This window comes from Ochotona curzoniae, unplaced genomic scaffold (genome assembly GCF_017591425.1).
Source record: "Ochotona curzoniae isolate NIBS_2020 unplaced genomic scaffold, NIBS_Ocur_1.0 contig_2688, whole genome shotgun sequence".
Lineage (NCBI taxonomy): Eukaryota > Metazoa > Chordata > Mammalia > Lagomorpha > Ochotonidae > Ochotona > Ochotona curzoniae.
This window is the reverse complement of record NW_024465553.1, coordinates 5,076,126-5,095,735: the sequence shown is the minus strand read 5'-3', so window position 1 is coordinate 5,095,735 and position 19,610 is coordinate 5,076,126. Positions and strand designations below refer to the sequence as shown.

General features: G+C 57.3%; 1 protein-coding gene across 3 annotated transcripts in view; it reads right to left on the bottom strand.

The window, feature by feature from the left end:
• Positions 1-1,269: 1,269 nt before the first annotated feature.
• SYNE3 (spectrin repeat containing nuclear envelope family member 3) overlaps positions 1,270-19,610 on the bottom strand; it is a 54,324-nt gene continuing 35,983 nt past the window's right edge. For 2 of the 3 annotated variants that reach the window (XM_040975108.1, XM_040975109.1), the window contains 12 exons: positions 18,185-18,321; positions 17,881-18,055; positions 17,053-17,235; positions 15,908-16,051; positions 14,860-14,994; positions 14,024-14,170; positions 13,526-13,698; positions 13,025-13,154; positions 12,451-12,612; positions 9,834-9,983; positions 9,012-9,050; positions 1,270-5,422 (listed from right to left, as the gene is read on the bottom strand). In XM_040975108.1, the coding sequence (XP_040831042.1) occupies positions 5,222-5,422; positions 9,012-9,050; positions 9,834-9,983; positions 12,451-12,612; positions 13,025-13,154; positions 13,526-13,698; positions 14,024-14,170; positions 14,860-14,994; positions 15,908-16,051; positions 17,053-17,235; positions 17,881-18,055; positions 18,185-18,321 (1,776 nt within the window). In that variant the 3' untranslated portion in view covers positions 1,270-5,221. Of the gene's footprint in view, positions 5,423-9,011; positions 9,054-9,833; positions 9,984-12,450; positions 12,613-13,024; positions 13,155-13,525; positions 13,699-14,023; positions 14,171-14,859; positions 14,995-15,907; positions 16,052-17,052; positions 17,236-17,880; positions 18,056-18,184; positions 18,322-19,610 lie in introns of all 3 variants that reach the window. The other variant, XM_040975107.1, reaches the window with a different exon arrangement.

Sequence of the window (19,610 nt, the reverse complement as noted above, 5' to 3'; positions counted from 1 at the left end):
CTATTATTCACAGAGCTGACGTTCCACATGCATGCCTGTTTGAGTCCCAGCTGCTCCCCTTCCAATCTAGCACCCTGCTAATGGCCTGGGAAAGTGCAAGAGGGTGGCTCAAGTTGTTGGGCCCCTGTACCCACATGGCGACATGGAAGAAAGTCCTGGCTCCTGGTTTTGGATTAGCCCATCTGTACTATTGTGGCCACTTGGGGAGTGAACCAGATGATGGAAGATTCTTCTCTTCTCTTCTCTTCTCTTCTCTTCTCTTCTCTTCTCTTCTCTTCTCTTCTCTTCTCTTCTCTCTTCTCTCCCTCCCTCTTTGTCTCTCCCTCCTGCTCTCTGTAATTCTGCCTTTCAAATAAAAAAAAAACTTTTAAAAAGCAATCAACTGAGATCCTGGAGAAGTGCCCAACGCGTTGCGACTGCTGAATTTTCACCTGCAGTCATTGTGTGAGCCTCTGCATTCCCTGGTATACATCTGTTTCTCGTCAAGCTAAGAAGGACAGACTCTGTTGTTTGCAACTGAACCCTGACTGGTTCTAGAACCATCTCTCAACAAGTGTGCCCAGAACACCTGCAAGGCCATGCAAAGACTCAGAATCCTCACCGTAGCTGCAGGGCAGTACTCTGGCTCAGACTTTATCTGAACACGGGACTAAATCACAGGCAAAGGTTACATGGCTGATTCTAGAAAACACCCCTTTGGGGCATAACGGTACTGGGAAGGGTACCCAACTGAGCTGCGCACGTGGGCATTTTTAAAAAATGATTCTGTTAGATTTGCCCACCACCCACGAAAACATCAGCAGATTGTAAAAACAAACAAACAAAAAACAGCAGTGCACAGAGGCTTTGAGATCTGCTCCATGCCTTCATCCCATGCAGCAGGAAAAAGGAGAAAGACCTGAGGAATTACAAAGGAACAAAGCCAGGCGGAGGGTTTTATACCCTTTCCAACTTGCAAGCTGACACAGGCTCTGTTTCAGTCCTAACAAGGTAAGGAATGTTAGCCTAGGCTCACCAGCTGGATCCCTGCTCGTCGGCCCTTTCCAGTTCCGGGCTGAGACTGGAGTGATGTGTCGGATCTAAAATAAATCCAGTCTTCCTCCTCCTGCACCTGCAGCCATCAGATTCCCAAAAAAGCTTTAGAACATGCAGTATTGAGGGCTCCGCTTTTCTCTGGCTCCCTGCAAGGTGGCCCCACAGTTGAGACACTCGTGTGTGGCATCAGAGCACTGGGCTGGCGTCCTGCCTGCAGCTTCCACCTCCAGCTTCCTGCTACTGTGGACTCCGGGAGGTGACAGTGATGACTCAGGGCTTGGGTCCCCGTCCCCCATGTGGGTGCACTGGACTGAGTTCTAGAGTCCTGGCTTCTGCCTGGGTCCAGCCTGTGTTGCGGTCAGCTGAGGAGTGAACCAGCGGATGGATTCTCTCTTTCTCAGGTCTTAGATCTTCCTGTGAACCTGAGGGCACTGCCCCCTCATGTCTGCCTCGTCTTCCTCTCCCCACGCTTGAGTGCCTCCTAACCACACTGGCACACGGGGCTTCAGCCCATGGCCGAGTGGCTTCCGTGACCTCCTCGTCCCTTGCTAGACCTTGCACACACTCAGGGCTCTGTCCCCTGTGGAGAGCGGATGTCAGAATTTTCCAGCCTTTCTGCGACTAGGACGCTGTTTCACAGGATGTTCCTGGGACCTTCGGTGCTCTAGCTGGAGCTGAGTGTTGCTATCACCCCAAGTTCTACCTCTGCCTCAACGCGGCACTGATCCTACCCGGAAGTCATCAGCCAGGAGCCCAGGGCATCTTCCTCCCTGTCACCTCTTCAGATGGAAACTCTTGCTTTAGAAAAAGAACTTGCAAGCCACATGCTGCTTCATAGTCCAAAATAGAGATTACTTTTTTTTATTTCCAAACATAAAGCATATACATTATTTAAAAAACAAATATAAAACAAGAATAGTCAACCCATCTCCAAGAACATGGCTGAACACACGGCAAGCGATGAGCACGCGGCGTGCCCATAAGATCTGGCGCCGAGTGGCAGCCAGTTTCCTCACAGGCACACGACTCCCGCTGGGTTCGGTCTAAACCACGAGGACACACACAAAGTCCAAGACAGTCATTTGGCTTTGACACCGCTTGCCTTCCCAGGAAGTTTAGCTTCTTGCAGACACCTATTTTGCCATCACAAATAACACAACGAAAACGGATGTGGTCCCTCTTGCATACAACACAGTGCAGTTTACACAAGGAAGTCAGTTGGCGTTTACCACCAAATACCACTCACACAGCCTCTACACGCAGGCACACACACCCCATCTCCTGGCTCGCACTGCGTGGTTCGCTCTCTTCCAGCCACATGAACAAATGGGAGTGTCAGACTGGGGATACTGGGACTCAGGTATGGAAGACACAGCAAGCATGGGACACAGCAAGGGTAGGAAGAGGTCGCCAGATACCTTCAGGCCGGCGCTGGGGCTCAAGCGCCCCTGCTTCTGAGTTCTCCCATAGGAGAGAAGACAGGAAACTCACAGACCTGTCCAGGTTGATAATAAACAGGGATTATGGGTTTGAATTGGAGGGCAGGGCTCTCATTCCTACACACATTTCCACTTACATCCACACACACACACACACGAGTGTACCTGCACTACCACACACACCACATCCCTGCTGGCCACGTCTTCCTCCCCAGCCACACTTCAGGAACACGCAGAGCCTCTGCCACGGCAGGAGCCACCTCACAATGCAGATGCCATGCTCCAAGTGTCCCTGCATTTTTGGGCAGAGCCAGGCAGACGGTCAGCACCTGCTCTTGTCCCCGGCACTCTGTCCTGGACTTGCCGGCTCTCAGCAGCAGAGGCGTGGGCTTGGTCATAAAATGAGCAGCTCTCACCTCCTCTTTGGAAAGTCTACTTGCTGAGCACCTGCAGGGACCAGGGCCTATGGCCTGTAAAGCAAAGCAGACGAGGTCAAGGAAAAGGTCCCCGGAAGGATGTCGGACCACCCAGCTCTGCTTTAAGCAGATGCCAACCTCTGCTGTGCTCTGGCTTCAGCTGGACACAAGGTTGCAGCTCCACTGCACACACATCTAGGAGTCAGAGTCATGGCGTGGGCCCTCAACGTGTTTCCCTCCTAACACAAATGCTCATCTCCCCGGCGGTGCCGGGCAGGGATCAGCCTGCTAGTTCAGCTTGCTGGGCCCAGGAGTCACCATTTCCAGGAAGGAAATCTAGGCAGATCTAGCAAAACTGCATGATGAGCAGTAGGATCCCTCTCAAGCCCTTGCCTCCAAGTCTGGACCCTAGGGCTGCATGAATTTGGTTTCAAATTGCACTTCCTTGCAGCCAGCTGCCTCCAGTGAGCACCTAGCACTAGGCAAGCCTATAGGGTAGGGTGGGCTTGCAACAGGCTCACCCAGGGGCCACCCAGTGAGAGCCACACAAATGCATCTGTTCCTGGCTCACCCATTCAGTATGGCACGTCCAGGAGGCTCCAGACCTTGCACCCCCACGTGCCCTCTGTCTTCCACATCAACCCCTGCCAACCTGTGCACCTATCTGCACTCAGGGCAGAGTAAGGAAGGGCGGGGAGTGTGGGTCAGGTCGCAGGGAGGGGACAGCGTCCATCTGAGCCACCTGTGCATCAACAGGTCTTTCTCACTCCCCCTCCCACACATCCTTAGTGCTACAAGACCGTCCCACTCTGGAAACACAGGAGCCACACATACACACAGGCAGGCTGCCCAGCGACACGACAGACTGGACAGCCAAACCACAAAACCATCATTGTCCACACTTGGCGTCAGCAAAGGTTATATGTGGAAAGCACTAGTAATTGGACTCCTGGGCCATGCTACAGCTGCATTTATAGGAAAGTTATGAAAATAGAGATTTTCTCATAAAAAAATAGATAGGCAAACAAGTGGACTTGACACTGGGATCAAAGCCTACAGCACGTGCAGACCTTCCCGTCCACACCGTCCACACCCTGCATCTTCTGCCTGCCCTCCAGCCATCCACATGACACAGCTGCATCCACGTGGAACGGCTTTTCTTCCTGAAGTTGCTCGTGTTGGGGGCAGGGGGTTGCCATGGTGAGCCTCTCACTGGGTGGCCAGAGGGAAACACCCAGCCCTCTCCTGGGCCTCTGTGACATGGGAGAGCAGAAAGAGGCTCTGACCTCAACAAGCTTGGAGATGCGGGCCCAAGGCTGGGGTCCACTCAGGCCTTCATTAGCCAGCCACGTGGCTGCTTGCAGGACAGAATCTGTAGTTTGCTTCCCAAACTTGCTGGGGAAGAGTGTGCTTGCTTAGTGGGTTTCTGTACCCCCGTGGAGGTGGCCCCGGCCTTTCAGGGTTCCTGGGGAGCCTGAGGTCAGGAGGGCAGGGGCCCGGCCACCTCTGGGGCTGTGGGATGCTATGCAGAGTGTACCTCGGGCAGCTGGCAGATCTTGATAATAAAATCTGTCTCCTTGCCATCCCCTCCCCAAACAAAACACAGGCAGCCCAGTCTGACTACCCGCTGGAGAGCTGCCACCCGCCCCAGGTTACCCACCCTGGTCCATGCTGCTGAAAGCCCCCAAGCCCTGGGGCTGGGACTCTGGCTCCTGCACCTGACATCACCAGCTGACCTGTCCAGTGCTTCCTGCCCATGTCCCCTTGCCCCCTGTCCTCGTCACGCCTCACGTCTCACAGCTGTCGCCAGGCCTGCCTCTGGCCGTTGCCATTTCTCCTTGCAACCCACAGCCTGGAATTCAGAAGTAGAGGGGCGCAAGCATTCTCACTGTGCATAAAGCAGCAGTCATGGGGCAGGCCACGAGAGCCCAGGCTGTGCTCCTGTGCTGGCACTGAGGCCTGTCCATGCGCTTCTGGAAAAGAGTCTGCCATGAGAGGGGACCAGTCATCATTCCAGGTTCCGGTGCTGCCTGCAAATGAAGGCACAGATGCTACAAAGGCTCCTTGCTGGGAATCCCCCCAGCTGCTAACAGACGACCACAGGACATCAGATGGAGCGTCTGCAGGGAGCCGCACGGGATCGCTGAGTCACACGCACGTTAGTACACACAGATGCAGACCACGCTGCATCCAAGGTAAGCTGGTGCTGGGAACACTGACACAGTATGTGTGCTTAGGCGGTGCTGCAGCTGTCCAGGCTGGGACCAGGTTCCCCGCTGGCGTGCCCATAGGTGGCTCTGGGACTGCTCCGAGGTCCGTGTGGCTAGCCGGCTAGGTGGGCGGGGGGCCATGGTGGCGCAGCATGAGTGTGAAAGAGCGAGCAAGGTTGTTGGCCAGCGTGCAGCTGCGGGCCTCGTCCCCGACGGGCAGCAGGAACAGCAGCAACAGGAGCAGCAGCAGCAGCAGCTGCAGTGGGAGCGCTGTGCAGCACGCCTTCCAGAAGAGTTGGCCAAGGCCTCGCCGCCGCCGAGTCTGCAGGACAAACCCAGGACGTGTGAGTGGGCTCAAGGATGCTGAGGGGGAGCGGGGGCTGGGCATGCCAGAAGTGTCCTCCATTTTCTCGACTTGAGAGGGTGCATGGCAGTTTTGCCTGGAACAGAGGTCTTGGCGGGCAGCAACGAGGGCTGATGACAATGACATGGTGGTAGTACGACGGGGATGACAATGGTGAGGATGGTATGTGGGGGAGGGGGCTCTCCAAGGTGGAGGCAGTGAGACAGTGGTGGCGACAGGGATGGTCATGGTAGAGGTGCTGGTGCTAATGGTGGTCACGCTGCAGAAGGCAGTGGTGATGGTGATGATGGTGGTGATGAAGGTGAGGGGGCACTGATGGTAATGTAGGTGGTGATGGTGATGATGGTGGTGATGAAGGTGAGGGGGCACTGATGGTAATGTAGGTGGTGATGGTGATGATGGTGGTGATGAAGGTGCAGATGATGGCAGTGGTAGAGAGGTGATGATGGTGATGGTGGTAGTGGAGGTGTGACAGTGAACATGATGGTGGTGGTAGTGGTGATGAAGGTGAGGGGGACAGCAATGGCAGGTTAGGTGATGGTGCTGGTGGTGATGATGTTAATGATGGTGTTGGTGAAGCCTGCTCCTCTGCCACTGATGACAGGGACATGGGAGAAAGCAAAGCTTTGGAGTCCTGGGGTCTGACCTGGCTCTACCACTTTCTGGTTGTGAAGGTCACTTACCCTCTCCAAGTCTGAGTCCCTTCATCTGCCGGGGCATGGCGGGAGAAGGGAACCTGCTGTCAGGGTTACAGGGACCCTGGAGGTGTGTGCAATGCTCATTGCATCCAGTGGATGCTAAATGAAGGCACAGCCCCCTGTGTAGTGGGTGCTGGATGAAGGTGCAGTTCCTTTCCCCTCCAGCTGCTGGCTGCGGGGACAGACAGGCAGGCAGCCCGGACGACCCCCTTCCCTGGCTTCCCTGCCACCAGGGATAGACACCACCGTCCAAGCGACTGGGGAGGCCAGGAAGCCCTGCCCTCCTTCAGCGCCATCTGCTGGCAGCTTTCAAGAAGGCCTTCACAGCCCCTTGCCGTCGCTTAGCCTGAAATACTGGATTCTCCCTTCTCCAGTCTTCCTGCTCATTCTACCCAGCTCCTGAGCTGCTTCCTGCAGGGGCCTTCCCTGCCTGCCACGGCGCATTCTCAGAGCACCCCGTGTCTGCTTGGGGGGCACTGGCTGGGCTCTGGCTCTGGGAGAGTCCTCTTCACGGGGAATATGATAACATTCTTCTTGAGGCCAGAGTACAGGGCCAGGCCGATAACCAACCAAGGGGAAACTCCAGGCTCCCCTAGGTGTAGAGGCTTAACTTGCTGCGCCACAACGCCAGCGAACCCTATCTTTTAATTCCATTTTCCACAAATTTTGAAGTCCCGTTGTATGTGCTCCCAATGCGAGGGAGGTGTCTGCTCCAGGCCTGAGCAAACTGTACCCAATCAGAAGTATCTGCCAAGCTAACTGAAAGTCTGTAGGGCAGGGCTGTGGCATTCCTATGGAGGGGCAGGGAGTGCCCCACTCAGTCCCACGTGTGCTGGAAGCAACATTTCACGCACCTGAGTGCTGCAGGCACACTCCTCTGGAGAACTGAGCGGCCCTGGGGTGTGCAGGCACCTGCCGGCAATCTAGACCAACTGAGTCTGTTTGCACAAACAAGCAGGCTGCAGCCGCTTCCCAGGAGCAGAAGTGATGTGTGGGAAAGCAACTGCTCATAAAGAACCAGCTGGGGGCGCAGGGTAGCAGGGGGACAAGTTTGTTTTTTTCCTTTGGAGGAAAAAACAATGGATGGGCTGTTTCGAAGCTGGCAGGAGAGCTCTGCCCATCAGGCCAGCAGACGCATGTGTACATGGGCATCCAGGCACATGCGTACAACCCAACAGCCAAAACTCACAGGCGGGCCAAATGCCAGGGAGGATTCTGCATGGAGCAGCTGTGTTCTCTGTCCCTTTAAAGATGCACATATTGATTTGAAAGACATAATGAAAGAGAGACAGATTTTTCCATCTGCTGGTTCACTTCCCAAATGAGTACAGTAGCGAGAGCCAAAGCCAAGTGTCCCATGGGGCGGCAGGGGGCCAAGCACCTAGGCTACCTCCTGCTGCTTTTCACAGAGCATTAGCAGAGAGCAAAAATGGAACAGCCAGGGCTTGAACCAGTGATCTGGTGTGGTAGGCCCGCGTGACACATGGCCACTTCATCCCCTGGGCCACAGGGGTTCATCCTGAAGCAGTGGTTTTCAAAGCGTGTGCCCCAGTCAACAAACGTCTTGTCAGAAATGCAGATTCCTGGGCTGCGCCAGTCCTAAAGAACCAGAGTGTCTGGGGTGGGCCCCAGGGACCTGTGTTTGCACTTGCCCTGCGGGTGAGCTCACGCTGTCCCCAGGGTTCCTTAGGCCAAATAGGCTGAGACCCGTTAGCTTAAAAAGCAGGGCAGCATCAAATTCAAATCTTTACACATCCAGGTGCTTCCAGCATGGCCCAAACAGATGTTACTGCAACTAAAAGCCCTCCTGCTTTAAAGTCCCAGGAAATTGTGCCACCGCCACCCGACATCTGGGAGCCCTGGAGAAGAGACCTCGGGCCTCAAGACCCCTAATCTCTGTCTCTCTTTGGCTTTCAAGAAGGTGAAAATGAACAAGCAAACAGAGAGCCCCATGCTACAGATGGGGTACATGAGCCCTCAAGGGGCAGAAAGCTCACCCAGGACCGCAAAGCCGGTGGGTACTGGACCCAGAGCTGGACTCATGACTGCCCCACCCCATCCCTGAGGCCCCACCACACTGCATGTGCAGGGCAGAGCACAGAGCCACTGCACAGTGGAGATGTGGCCTGTTGGAGCCTCCTCGGGTCACCATGGGCCCAACCCAGGCACCTGCTGGAAATGGGGATGACACTGATAACACGATTCTGCAGGGGGCTTTTCTGGAAGTGGGGGACCCTCGGGGGAAGCCTTGTGGGTCATTTGAACACTGCCATTCCTGTCTCCTGCCACGTAGAGCAGACAGCCATGGTGCAGGAGGGGACACAGATGTCCTGACTGTGCCCCAGCACAGTTCCTGGTCGTTCACCATGGGGCATCTGTGGTGACCCCCCATTCTTAGTCCCCATCATCTCCCTGTGTCTGCTGGCCTGCTACAAACCCACAGGAGTGGCTCTGAGCATGGTTTAACAAGCAGTGGCGGGACCCCTGACTACACCCACCGAGCCCCTCAGTCCCCCCATCAGTCACCAGCATAGCCACTTGGCCTCGGCTTGGCATAAGTGTGAGTCCTCACCTCCTCTCCCCTGCCTTTCCAGAGTGCCCAGATTCAGGCTGACCATGGCAGGATCCCTTCTCCATCACATGCCACCTGCCTCGTGCCCCAGTCAGCCTCTCCGAGCTCCCCCTCAATTCCACCGCCAGGGGGATGCCCAGCACAGAGCTGATTTCCCACCACTGCTGCTAAGACATCATGGAACTTTCCAGAGGCCCAGGAGTTCTGCCCCAGCACCACAGGCTCACCAACCCTTGCCCTCTTACTCCCGCTGTGCAGGGCAGATGGCGGCCCGTACCTTCTGGCGTCCAGGCAGCTCCCCCGGAGAAGTCAGCGTCTGCTATTTTAGGGAAGGGGAGGAAGGGGAGGGGGAAACCTCAGTTAAGTGAGTGAGACTCAAGTCCCAGCAGGGCCTGTAATGGAACTTGTGCTTGGCCCGGGGCAGGGGAGGGGCCGGGGGCATTTCCTGAGAGGCCCCGGTCTTCTGGACAGCCTGAGCCAGCAGGTGATTCAGTTTAATGAGCTTTTTAACACACTTCAGGCCCAGCTGGGATTTTGTCTGGGCAGGTCTGGCCCAGGCCGGCTGGGGGCTTGGCCAGGGCCTGGCTGGGGCTGGGCTGACACCTAGCGGCCGGCACGGGCTGGGACAGGGCTGAGGGAGCCGGGAGCGGCAGAGCTCGGTGGTCCCAGGTCTTCAGAGGGCCCCCTGGAGGCCCAAGCTTCCTCTTTGGTGCACAAGAGTAACAGCAGTGGATCCTTCACAGACACTGCCCTGAGAAGCTAATTATTATCATGAAGCTAGCCGTTGCTATTATCTTTATGGTCATTATCACTTTCATGTAGGAACCACAGGCCCCCTAACTGCGGGTGCTTGCTCAAAGCCGCAGGGCCTGGATGGGAGGCAGCAGGGCTACATCCCAAGCTCCTAATGTCCATGGACCCAGAGCCCCCACGGAAGGATGTGTCTACACCAGCTTTGCCACAGACTGCCATGCAAGCTCTTTGGCATGGAGGTCAGCAATGTCAGCAGCGCATGGCTGTAGGAACAGCACACGAACTCTCAGGGCGGTGGCAGGCTGATCATGCTCACTTGCCCCAGGCCAGGGACCCTGGTACCTACCAGCAGGTGGCTGGAATCTCTGAGCTTGGACTTGTATAGCATCCATCGGTAGCGCACATCCTCCAATTCCTCCGAGGTCTCCCGTGTGGGTCCAAGATGAAGGAGGGACTCAAAGAGATGCTGACCTTCTGGCACCCGTGCCTCCAGCTCCTGGAGGTGGGATGAGGGGGTAGGGAGAAGGCAGCGTCAGTCCAGGCGGCCTCATCCAACTGCGGTGTGTAGGCCAGTCCCATCATACCCGACACAGGTGCGTGGGGAGGAGGCAGCTGGAATCTGGAAAGTAACTCTCTCATCTGTGCAGGTGCACACCAAAGCCCGGTGGTGCTCTCTGCAAAGTGTTACAGTGTGGCTTCCCCCTGCACAAAAGGGGCTGTCGGACTGCTGCTGCAAGGCCCGCTAGGCCATCACACCGGCCAGGCAGGATGAGAGCCAGAGGGGTCAGCCCTGTGGGCAGCCACCCTTCTGGAACTGCTGTGCTGCTGGCAGCCCCACAGGTCTGGGCAGACACAGTGGCGCTGGTCCTGCCAAGGACAAGGGGGACAAAGCATCCCCCCTTGGGCTGGAGTTCCCACAGGCGGCACCTCAGGGGAAAGGTGAGACAGGAGTCAATCTAGACCTTGGAGGATCCCGCAGCCCAGCTCTAGTCATCTCGGCTGCCCAAGGGTCTCCAAGGCTTGAACTTGGGTTGACTGGTCCCACGGGAGAACACCCCACTTCCCTGGTGGTCACAAAAAGATGCCTCTGATTAGCACGTGACTTTGACATTTTCTAGAACGCAGCAACAAGCCACACACAGAGGACAACAAGAAGAGGCAGAACCAGCACTCCTGGAATGCGTTGAGAGGTCGGGATTACTGCACATCCTCGGCCCACGGGCACGTCGGCCGTGCTCACAGAGCTGAGACGGGTTTAGAAATGCCAGTGAGGCTCTGGAAGCTATGAACCATGACACAGCACGATGCTTAGATCCAAACAAACTCTGCAACTAATAAACAAGGAAAGCTGTGACCTCAACAGACAGGTGGAACAGCAAATGAGACACACGAGTAAACTGGGAGACAGATTGGAAAAAGTCACCAGAGGCCACCTGGAAGAGGCAAAAGGATAGAAGACATACAGGAGGAGCGAGGACGCAGCGAAGCACACAGGAGAGAGACATCATGAAGAGAGGGGAGAGAGCCAGCTGGGAAGACGCAGCGTTGTAAGAGGAACATTAGAGAATTTTCCAGGAAGACCCTAACTGCAAAGCCATGAGTTCAAATGAACCCCAAATTGAGTTTTGAAACTCCAGTCTCTAATACACCATAGCAAAACTACAAACAAAAATGAGGACAGGGGCCAGAGCAGTGGCTCAGCAGGCTAATCCTCTGCCTATAGTACCAGCATCCCTTGTGGGCACCAGTTCCAGTGCTGGCTACTCCAGTTCTGATCCAGCTCCATGCTTATGGTCTGGGAGGGCAGCAGAGGATGACCCTAGCCCTTGGGCACCTGCACCCATGTGGAAAACCTGGAGGAAGCTCCAGGCTGCTGGTTTCAGATCCAGCTCAGCTCCACTTGTTGTGACCACGTGGGGAGTGAACCAGTGAATGGAAGATCTCTCTCTCTCCCTCTCTTTGTATATCTGTCTTTTCAATACAAGTAAATACATCTTCAAAAAATAAGGACAAAAAGAGGGCAGGCTAGTCTGGGTGAGAAAGGCCTTGTGTGTTAACAGTGAGAGGTCTTCACTAGTAGGGGAAAGAGTAGGGTCGTAGCTAGGACTCTGCAGCGTCATTCTGGCTGCAGTCATGACCTGGATGGGAGGAGAGCAGCTGGGAGGTTGTTCCCATAACCCCAGACCTGGACCTCCCTCTGCTCTGAGCATCCTGGGCTGGCCCATAGGAGGATGTGGGATGAGTGTCATCCTCACCTCCCCAGCTCGCCAGTTGTCAGCAGCACAGCCACCCAGATGACCTACGGTGGATGGAGGACAAATGAGGAAGCCCAGAGAACACCACAAGAAGCGCCTAGCAGAGCTCTGGCCAAGCTCTGAGCTGCAAACTCAGCTATGGTTTGTTACAACGTAATAGTTACCTGGAACTGCAGTAAAATGACCAATGGTGGGAAATAAAAAAGCAAGTTGAATTCATGAAAGGATACCTGCAAAGTTCTTCTCAGCTATTTGAGCTGGAGTGGGTATGAGCTAAAAAATGATTAAGCCGCTGCTCGACACGCCTACCACCTATGTCCAAGCACCTGTTTCAAGTCCAGGCTCCCCCTGTGACCCAGCTTCCTGCAGGTACAGGCTCAAGAACTTGGCTCCCTACCGCCCATGTAGGGATTCCAGATTGGCTTCTGGGCTCCTGTCTTCAGCCTGGCCCAGTCCTTCCTGGCTGCTGTGGGAGTGAACCAGCAGACAAAAGATCTCAACCTCATTAGCTCTGCTTCCCAAATCCATTTAAAGGATTTTAAAAGATTCTAACCACAAAGTAGAAAAGCCAGCGTTGATAGCCAGGTGAGGAGAGACGGTGCACGAGCTGTGTGTGTGTGCTCAGCTGCTGGGAGAGCACCCCGAGAGCCAACACACCCTCAGGTGCGAAGCCTGCCACTTGGGCGCACACCTGTCTGGAGGACCAACCTGCAGCTTCGCCTCCCGTGCCGCCAGGTCCTCAGCGGTGCTGGCTCTTGCCGCGATGATCTGAACCAGCTTGGTGTTTTCCAACTGCAGCCACTGCTTGAAGTCCCTCAGGAGCCGTGATGGCTCCTCCTGGCTGCCCCCTTCCTCCACGAGCAGGTGCGCCTGCAGGAGTGCCCAAGCATCAGAGGCAAAAAAAAAAAGCCACTGGCCACATGTCCTGGGGGTTCTCAGAAGGTCTTGACCCAGACAAGATGCCTGGATGGTGGGCCAAGGAGGGAGAGTTGAGGAACCAGGCTCCATACAGTGTGGCATGTACAGTCAGGGGCCAAAGCCTTCCTCTCTCTCAGCCCCTGGCACCCCTCAGGAAGCCGCCGCCAGCCCTCAGCGCAGTGGCTCTGTATATGCTGCCTCCATCCAGCTTGTCCGCCTTCAGGTCTCTGACCACAGTGATGTGCCTACTACGCAGTCCTGTCTGAGGGCACCTACCCCACCCGAATGCCGCCCGGGGGCCTCAGGCTGGGCACCTGCACCCGAGCCTGCACCCACGTGTAGCCCCGGAACCTGCCAGACTCACCCTCCGCCGATGCCTGGGAAGAGGATCCGCAGGGTCGATGAGAACCCCAGGCTTGGGGATGTTGTTGGTGAAAAACATTCCCTTCCCTGAATCCACATCCGTCCTCTGCAGCTGTTGGTCCCTGATGAAGCTGGGGAGACAACCGGGTCAAGATCCCATGGGGCACAGAGGTAGGAAGGAGACTTCTGGCTGCCACTACCACTCCCAGGTCAGCACCTGCCCGTCGAGGCATCCGCCTGCCCAGTCTGTGACTTAATACCTACGTTCCTCGGTCAAGAAGGTGCACACACCCATTGCCGCAGATGTGGACACTGAGGCACAAGCCGTTACAGGCTATAGGCTGACTGCCCCACCAACGGTATTCCTGGTTCTCCTCTTCCTGTCCCCAGCTGGGCCCAAACACCTGGGGCAACAGACCAACCCCTGGCTCCGATCCTATGAGCACCAGGAACTCATCCCCGCTGGGGAGGTCTAGGGGGCATAGAATGAGGTGGTTCTCACCTCAGCAGTCGCTCCTTCAGCAGCTGCAGGGCCTGCCAGGACTCCGTCAGCTCCCTCAGCTGCTCCTGGATTCCCCTGGCCCCCTCCTGAGAAGACTTCTCTAGCACCAGGCGGCCATGTGCTTCGGTGAGCAGCAGCTGGGCCTCCTTCTCTGGGAAGTCTTCCAGCAGCCTCTGAGGGACATGCGGACAGATGCACGGGTGCGGTGAGGCTGCGGGCAGGGCTCTCTGCTGCCCACTGACCGTTCGGTGGGATGCAGGGGCGGCGCCTCCAGCTGCCAGAGCTGGCACAAAGTTCACTCCCAAGAGCTTATGTGCAGGAAGCATGGTCCCCGCTGTGGCAACGCCAAGAGGCGGGCTGAGCAGGACACCCTGGGCCACTGGGAGTGCTGCCGTCCCTGGAGCTCCAGATCTTGGGCTAACCCCTCAGCTCTCTGCTTCACACAGGTCATCTGCCCTCGGGGTTTTGTGTGGAACCACACAGGCCCCGCGCTCTCACCTCCACCTCGGCCTGTTGGGACGCGCTGTCTCCCAGGTGCGCCTCCAGCTTCTCCGTGAGCACGGCGATCCCCTGCCGCAGCTCCAGCAGCTCTTGGCTGAAGGTGAAGTGCTCCCGCACGCTCTGCCGACGGTCATCCACGAGGTCCTGTGGTGGCCCAGGGTACCCTGAGCACCGGCAGAGGCAGAGACCCCCCCCGAAGGCCTGCCTGGACCCAGTGGTCCCCACCCAGCAGCACCCTGCAAGGTGCCTGCCCTGCAAAGACCTCTTAGTGAACAATAACGTTTAGCTGCCCTGGTGGTATTTGCTTGCAGGAACACTGGGCTGACTGAAGCCAGCACTCCTTGGGCTTATTGCGTAGGCACATCAGCGCTCCGTCGGAGTCAGAGGGGGGCCAGCTGGACCTCATTTTGCAGATGGGTCCTCCAGCTTTGATCCCAGGGCTCAGGGGGGCATTGATGTGCACAGACACCCAAGAGGCCACAAGGGGGCACTGCAGAGGACGCTCTCCTGCAGAACCGCTGGGAGCCAGGACATACAAAGCAGGCCGTTGCTGGTCTCAGGGACCCCACTGTCTTTGTTACAAAACAGAATTGCATACACACTCAGTTGCTTGCTAACTGATTGTTCACCAACAGAAGCAGCACCTCCCATCCAGAAGCACTCACTGGGCCTGCCTCCCTGGCTGGCCTGCAGAAAGTACTCAGCTACTTGTTGCATGAATGAGGGCAGAAGGCAGAAAACCAGGAGACAAAGCAGGAGAGTGGGGACAGACCCAGGTGAGCAGGACATAGGGGCCTGTCCCTGCTGCAGCCCAGGCCTCCCTTGCCCCTTACCTCCAGGGCCCGCTGCAGGGCCTGGCAGTCAGAGGAGAGCTGGCCCCATCTATGCTGGTGGCTGGAATTCTCCTGTACCAGTGACTTCAAAGCCTCCACCTGCGCCCCCAGCTCCAGTCCTTCCTCCTGCAGCCCCTGTGGTAAGGAGAGGAAATGGGGTGGGGCAGGGTACACCGTCCCCTCCATGCTGGAGGCCGAGCGGTTAGACAGCTCTAGGTTGGAGGGGTGCCGGAGAGGCGGCCACTCCACATGGCCAGTCAGATGGGGCCACTGCCAGAGCTGGCAAGATCTAAAGAATCAGACCGAAATGCATCACACACAAGTTGACAGCCCATGTAGCTCCTCATCCAGTGACAGTCACCGGTGAGCTGTCTCCCAGCTGTGTGCGTGTGAAAGCCTTCTTAATCTCAACATCGACTTATTTAATTGAAGGCCTCTGCATTCATTAGCAAGACTTAGCAACAGGATAATTTTTTAAAGAGAAATTTTAAAAATGAAAACAGGATGCAAATACAAGATTCTTGCACTCAAGAGTCAGCACTTTGGGGGGCCAGCGTGTGGTACCGCATGTTAAGCCATTGCCTGTGATGCTGGCATCTCCAGTGGGCACTGGTTCAAGTCCCAGCTACTCCACTTTCAATTCGGCTCCCAGTTAATATGGTTGGGGAAGCAGTGAAAGATGCCCAAGGTTCTTGGAATCCTGCCACCCACATGGGAGATTCCCAGCTCGGCTTCAGCCTGGCCCAGCCCTGGCCTTACAGCCATTTGGGAGTGAACCAGCGCAAGGCAGGTATTTCTCTCTCTCTCTGAGCTCTGCCTTTCAAATACATAATCTTTTTTTATTTTAACTTGTCGGTGGGAGGTGCCAACAGCCTTGAGACCAGGAACCATTAGTGAAAAGGGCAGAGGCTGGTGAGGTATGCAGCACGTGTCTCTAACCCTCTAGTTCAAGCCAGTTGCCAGCCCTGCGTCTTCTGCTGGAGCAGGGGGCTGTTCTGGCATGGCTGAGCGCTTGGGCAGGGGCGCTGGGGCCCCACAGACCCCTTACCTGCAACCTCGAGAGCTGTGCCTGCTTCTCAGGAAGGTCCCGCTGCAGCCCCTTCTCAGCAAGGAGCTGGACCTGCAAGTCCAGCAGCTTCCTCTGCAGGGGTTCGAGTGCGGCCCCGAAGTCCTGGTGCTGGGCCAGCAAGCTCTGCAGACAGAGCAGAGTGAAGCTGCAGGCGGACGCTCCCCAGCAGTCACGCAAGTGTGAAGCCTGACGCATGCAACCATGCTGCTCTCAGTGCTGGCCAGCTTGCGTGCACTCCAGCACCGCCGTCTCCCAGCAGCCTTCCGAAGGCCTGACAGGGCTGAGAGCCTCTCCTCAGATCACCAGAGCGTGCTCAAGAACCTGCCCACTCCCCACCACACCCCACAGAGTCTGCTGGCCTGAACCAAGTTCTGTTGGAACACAGCTGACTCCCGAACCGCAGCTTCCTTTCTTGACCCCATGCCAAGAAGCCTGCCTGGCCTTGCTGATGCGGGGAGCAGAGCTGGGAGCGTGTGGGCTGAGTCCTGGCCTGACCACCTCCAGGCCTCAAGCCATTTGCTCATTTTGTCATCTGTAAATAGGGACAACAACAGGTCCCTCCCCATCATGTTGTGACTCCAAGGACCACGGACCAGAGGCTGTTAGCAAGTGTCTGGCTCAGAGTCAGAGGTCACAGCCCTGCCTGTCATCATCATTGGACACTCAGGAGCAGTGTGCCCAGCTCGCTGTGCCCTGGGCATTCACCGTGGTCGTTTTGGAGGGTGATTGCAGCTGCTGACACCAGTAGCCTCCAGATGCCCATGCTCTTACGAATCTGTTCCACCCAACCTCCAGTTGGCTGCCCGCGGAAGGCGGTTCTGATGGACTGCAGTGTAGACAGGGCGTAGAGGGCTGTGAGGGGACGGTCAGGTGGCTGGGAAGTGCTAGAGGGACTGTGTGAGACTCCTAGCCAGTTGATGCAGTGAGCATGTGACTATGGGACACAGGACTTCGAACCCCAGGAAGTGACCCCAGGTCTCCCACACCAGGCACACGTCTGACAGGCATACACCTGGTAGGCATACACACCTGGTAGGCACACACACCTGGTGGGCACACACACCTAGTGGGCACACACACCTGGCAGGCACACACCTGGCAGGCACACACCTGGCGGGGCTCACCTGCAGCTTGCTCTTCCTCTGCAGGAGGCTGTTATGCAGCAAGTCCCTGTCCCTCACCAAACTCGCCGCCTCCTCCAGGAGGGCCGCTGCTCTGTCCCTGTCAAAGATGCTGCCCAGTAGGTCTTTCTTGAGCTGCAGCACGGTCAGCTGCTCCTTCAGGCGGGAGCTTTCCACCAGGGCTGCCTATGAGAGAGAGGCCTGCGTGTCAGCCACAGAGCCCAGCGAGGCAGGGAAGCCCTCGGGTCTTAGTCGGATGCGGCTCCTGGGAGCTGCTGCCCAGTGAGCTGCACCTGCAGCACTGGCGCTTGCGGGAACACGTCGGGGAGGGAGCTGTCTTCCACACAGCCCAGGCCACTGGTTCTTTCAGGAAGCCTGGGACCACGCTCCCATCCCCACATACTCTTATTACGCCCGAAGCCCTGCAACTCCACAAGCCTCGCCAAGGGCCGGGCTCTGGTGAGCTGTGTCTGTGGCCAGCTCTTCTTGCTTCTCTCCCTGAGGGTCTGGGGAGGCTAGAGGTTCACCCAGGCAGAGTTCTTGCTTCATCCCCGATGATGCTCCCGGAAGCCCACACTTAAGACACCGAGCTAGGGCACGGGACAGAAGGGGAAGCTAGAGACCTCTGACTCAGGTAATGAACTGCAGCCCCGGACAGAGCCAGGACACAGCCTGGGGTCACACCAGGCTCCTCGCCACTACCCCGGGGCTGAGGCCGGCCTGTGCCACAGGGACACTGCCTGTGTGCTCAGGACTCCCAGGCATGAGGCCCAGAGCTCAGATATCCCGCGGGCTCCCCAGAGCGCCCGCCCCCGGCAGGCCCCTGCGTACCTCGATTTGGGGCAGGAAGGTGTGGATGGAGGGTAGGTCTGGCAGGTTGGCCGTGACCTCCAGGAGCCGCTGACCCAGGGCCCTCCACAGCTGCAGGTCCTGCAGGGGCCGCTGGAAGCGCTGCCACAGCTGTGCGCCCGCAGCATTGCGCATCCTCGCGCTCTTCGCCTTTAGGCTGTAGGGACCCCGGAGGAGACGACAGCTCAGGGCCCCTGCTCCAGGTGTGCTCCAGCCCCGAGTACCCGTCCACCCCCTGGGACAGGCACGGCCACAGCCCCACACCCCACCTTGACCCTGCAGGCACCTCTGATAGTCCTGGATGGCGGCCACAACACTTTCAGAGAGAGGCTGCAGGTGATGTGGGAAGACCAGGAGCTCTTTCAGCTGGGCCTGTAGCCGCTCCACCCGGGGCTCCTCCGAGGCCAGGGCCGCCCGCGTAGCCTGTGGCACATGATGACATTTGTGGAAATGAGTGGCCACTGAGGCTCCTCAGTAGGACAGGAGGCTGTGTAGGGCTGGGGGCATGGCCTGTGCATGGAGATGTGCCAAGCTGGCAGAGAACTGTCACCACAGGCGGGGACTGGGACCTCACCCCTGGAACTTACGCCCTGTTCTTGTGACACTGGCTCTGAGACCCAGAACTTGACCTTCCCTGAGGCTGTTTCATTTTATCATCCCTTCCCCTAGCACTCCTCCCCTCCCCCCAATGCTGCAGTGGAAGCCCCAGAGCCTGCCCGTTCCCACGGCTGAAATACAGTGAACCCCTGCGAGGAGCCTGGAAGCCAGGGCTCTGTGTCCTTGGTCACACGCATGGGGTTGTCATGCCGCACAGCCCATGAGCAAGGACCTGACCTTGGGGCCAGCCTCCTGGGCACCTATACCACCTGCACAACACTCCTGGGAGAGACCAGCCCTTAGACTGTCCCCTGCCCCTTGGCAGGCTGACCCTGACTGGCATAATCCCCACAGCCTTTGCTGAGCTTGGGGCCAACATTCCCAGTTCAAGGCCGGGCCCATGGGACACACCGTGTGCAGGAAAGAGCCTGCCTGACCAGCCCTGCTCTCTCCACACCATTGCTACTGATGTCCAGTCCATTAGCTATGTCACAGCCTCTGTGTGGACATTCCATGTGCATGAACTGGCCACGGGTAAAACAGGTGTGAAAAGAGCCCGCCCAGCAGTGGCCAGGGGCGCCGGCCAGCGGAGGGGTTCGGGCCATTCCCCATCACCTTCACACTCCGGGGCCATTGCCTTCACCACCGTCACTGGGGCGTCACTAGGGGGCAGCAACGCTCCAGGAAGCGGATCCCATGGTGGGCGCCGGTCCCACTGAGGATCTGAATGCCACCTGCTCCTACAGGCGCAGCCCTTGCTTCTCCCACAGGCCAGGGGTGTGGCTGGGGGAAGCCAGCCCACAGCAGAGCCGAAGGCAACCCTGGGTCGCACTTTGCAGACCTCTTCTCTAACGGACTAGTGGGACTGAACTGTCAGTAAATGAAGATGGGTGATCCTGTTCTGAAAGTTCTGTGTAGGAGCAGGTGGCAGCGCCAGGTGCTGCTAGGGGAGCCCACATTACAGGAGGTCCTGGGTTCGAGTCCCAGATTCTGGCTGGTGTGCAGCGTAGGAGGCAGTGAGTGACTGGGGGCCTCGCCATCCACCTGGGGGACCCAGGTTGAGTGCCTGATCCTGGCTTCAGCCTGCTTGCTTTTGCAGAAGGAACCAGCAGATG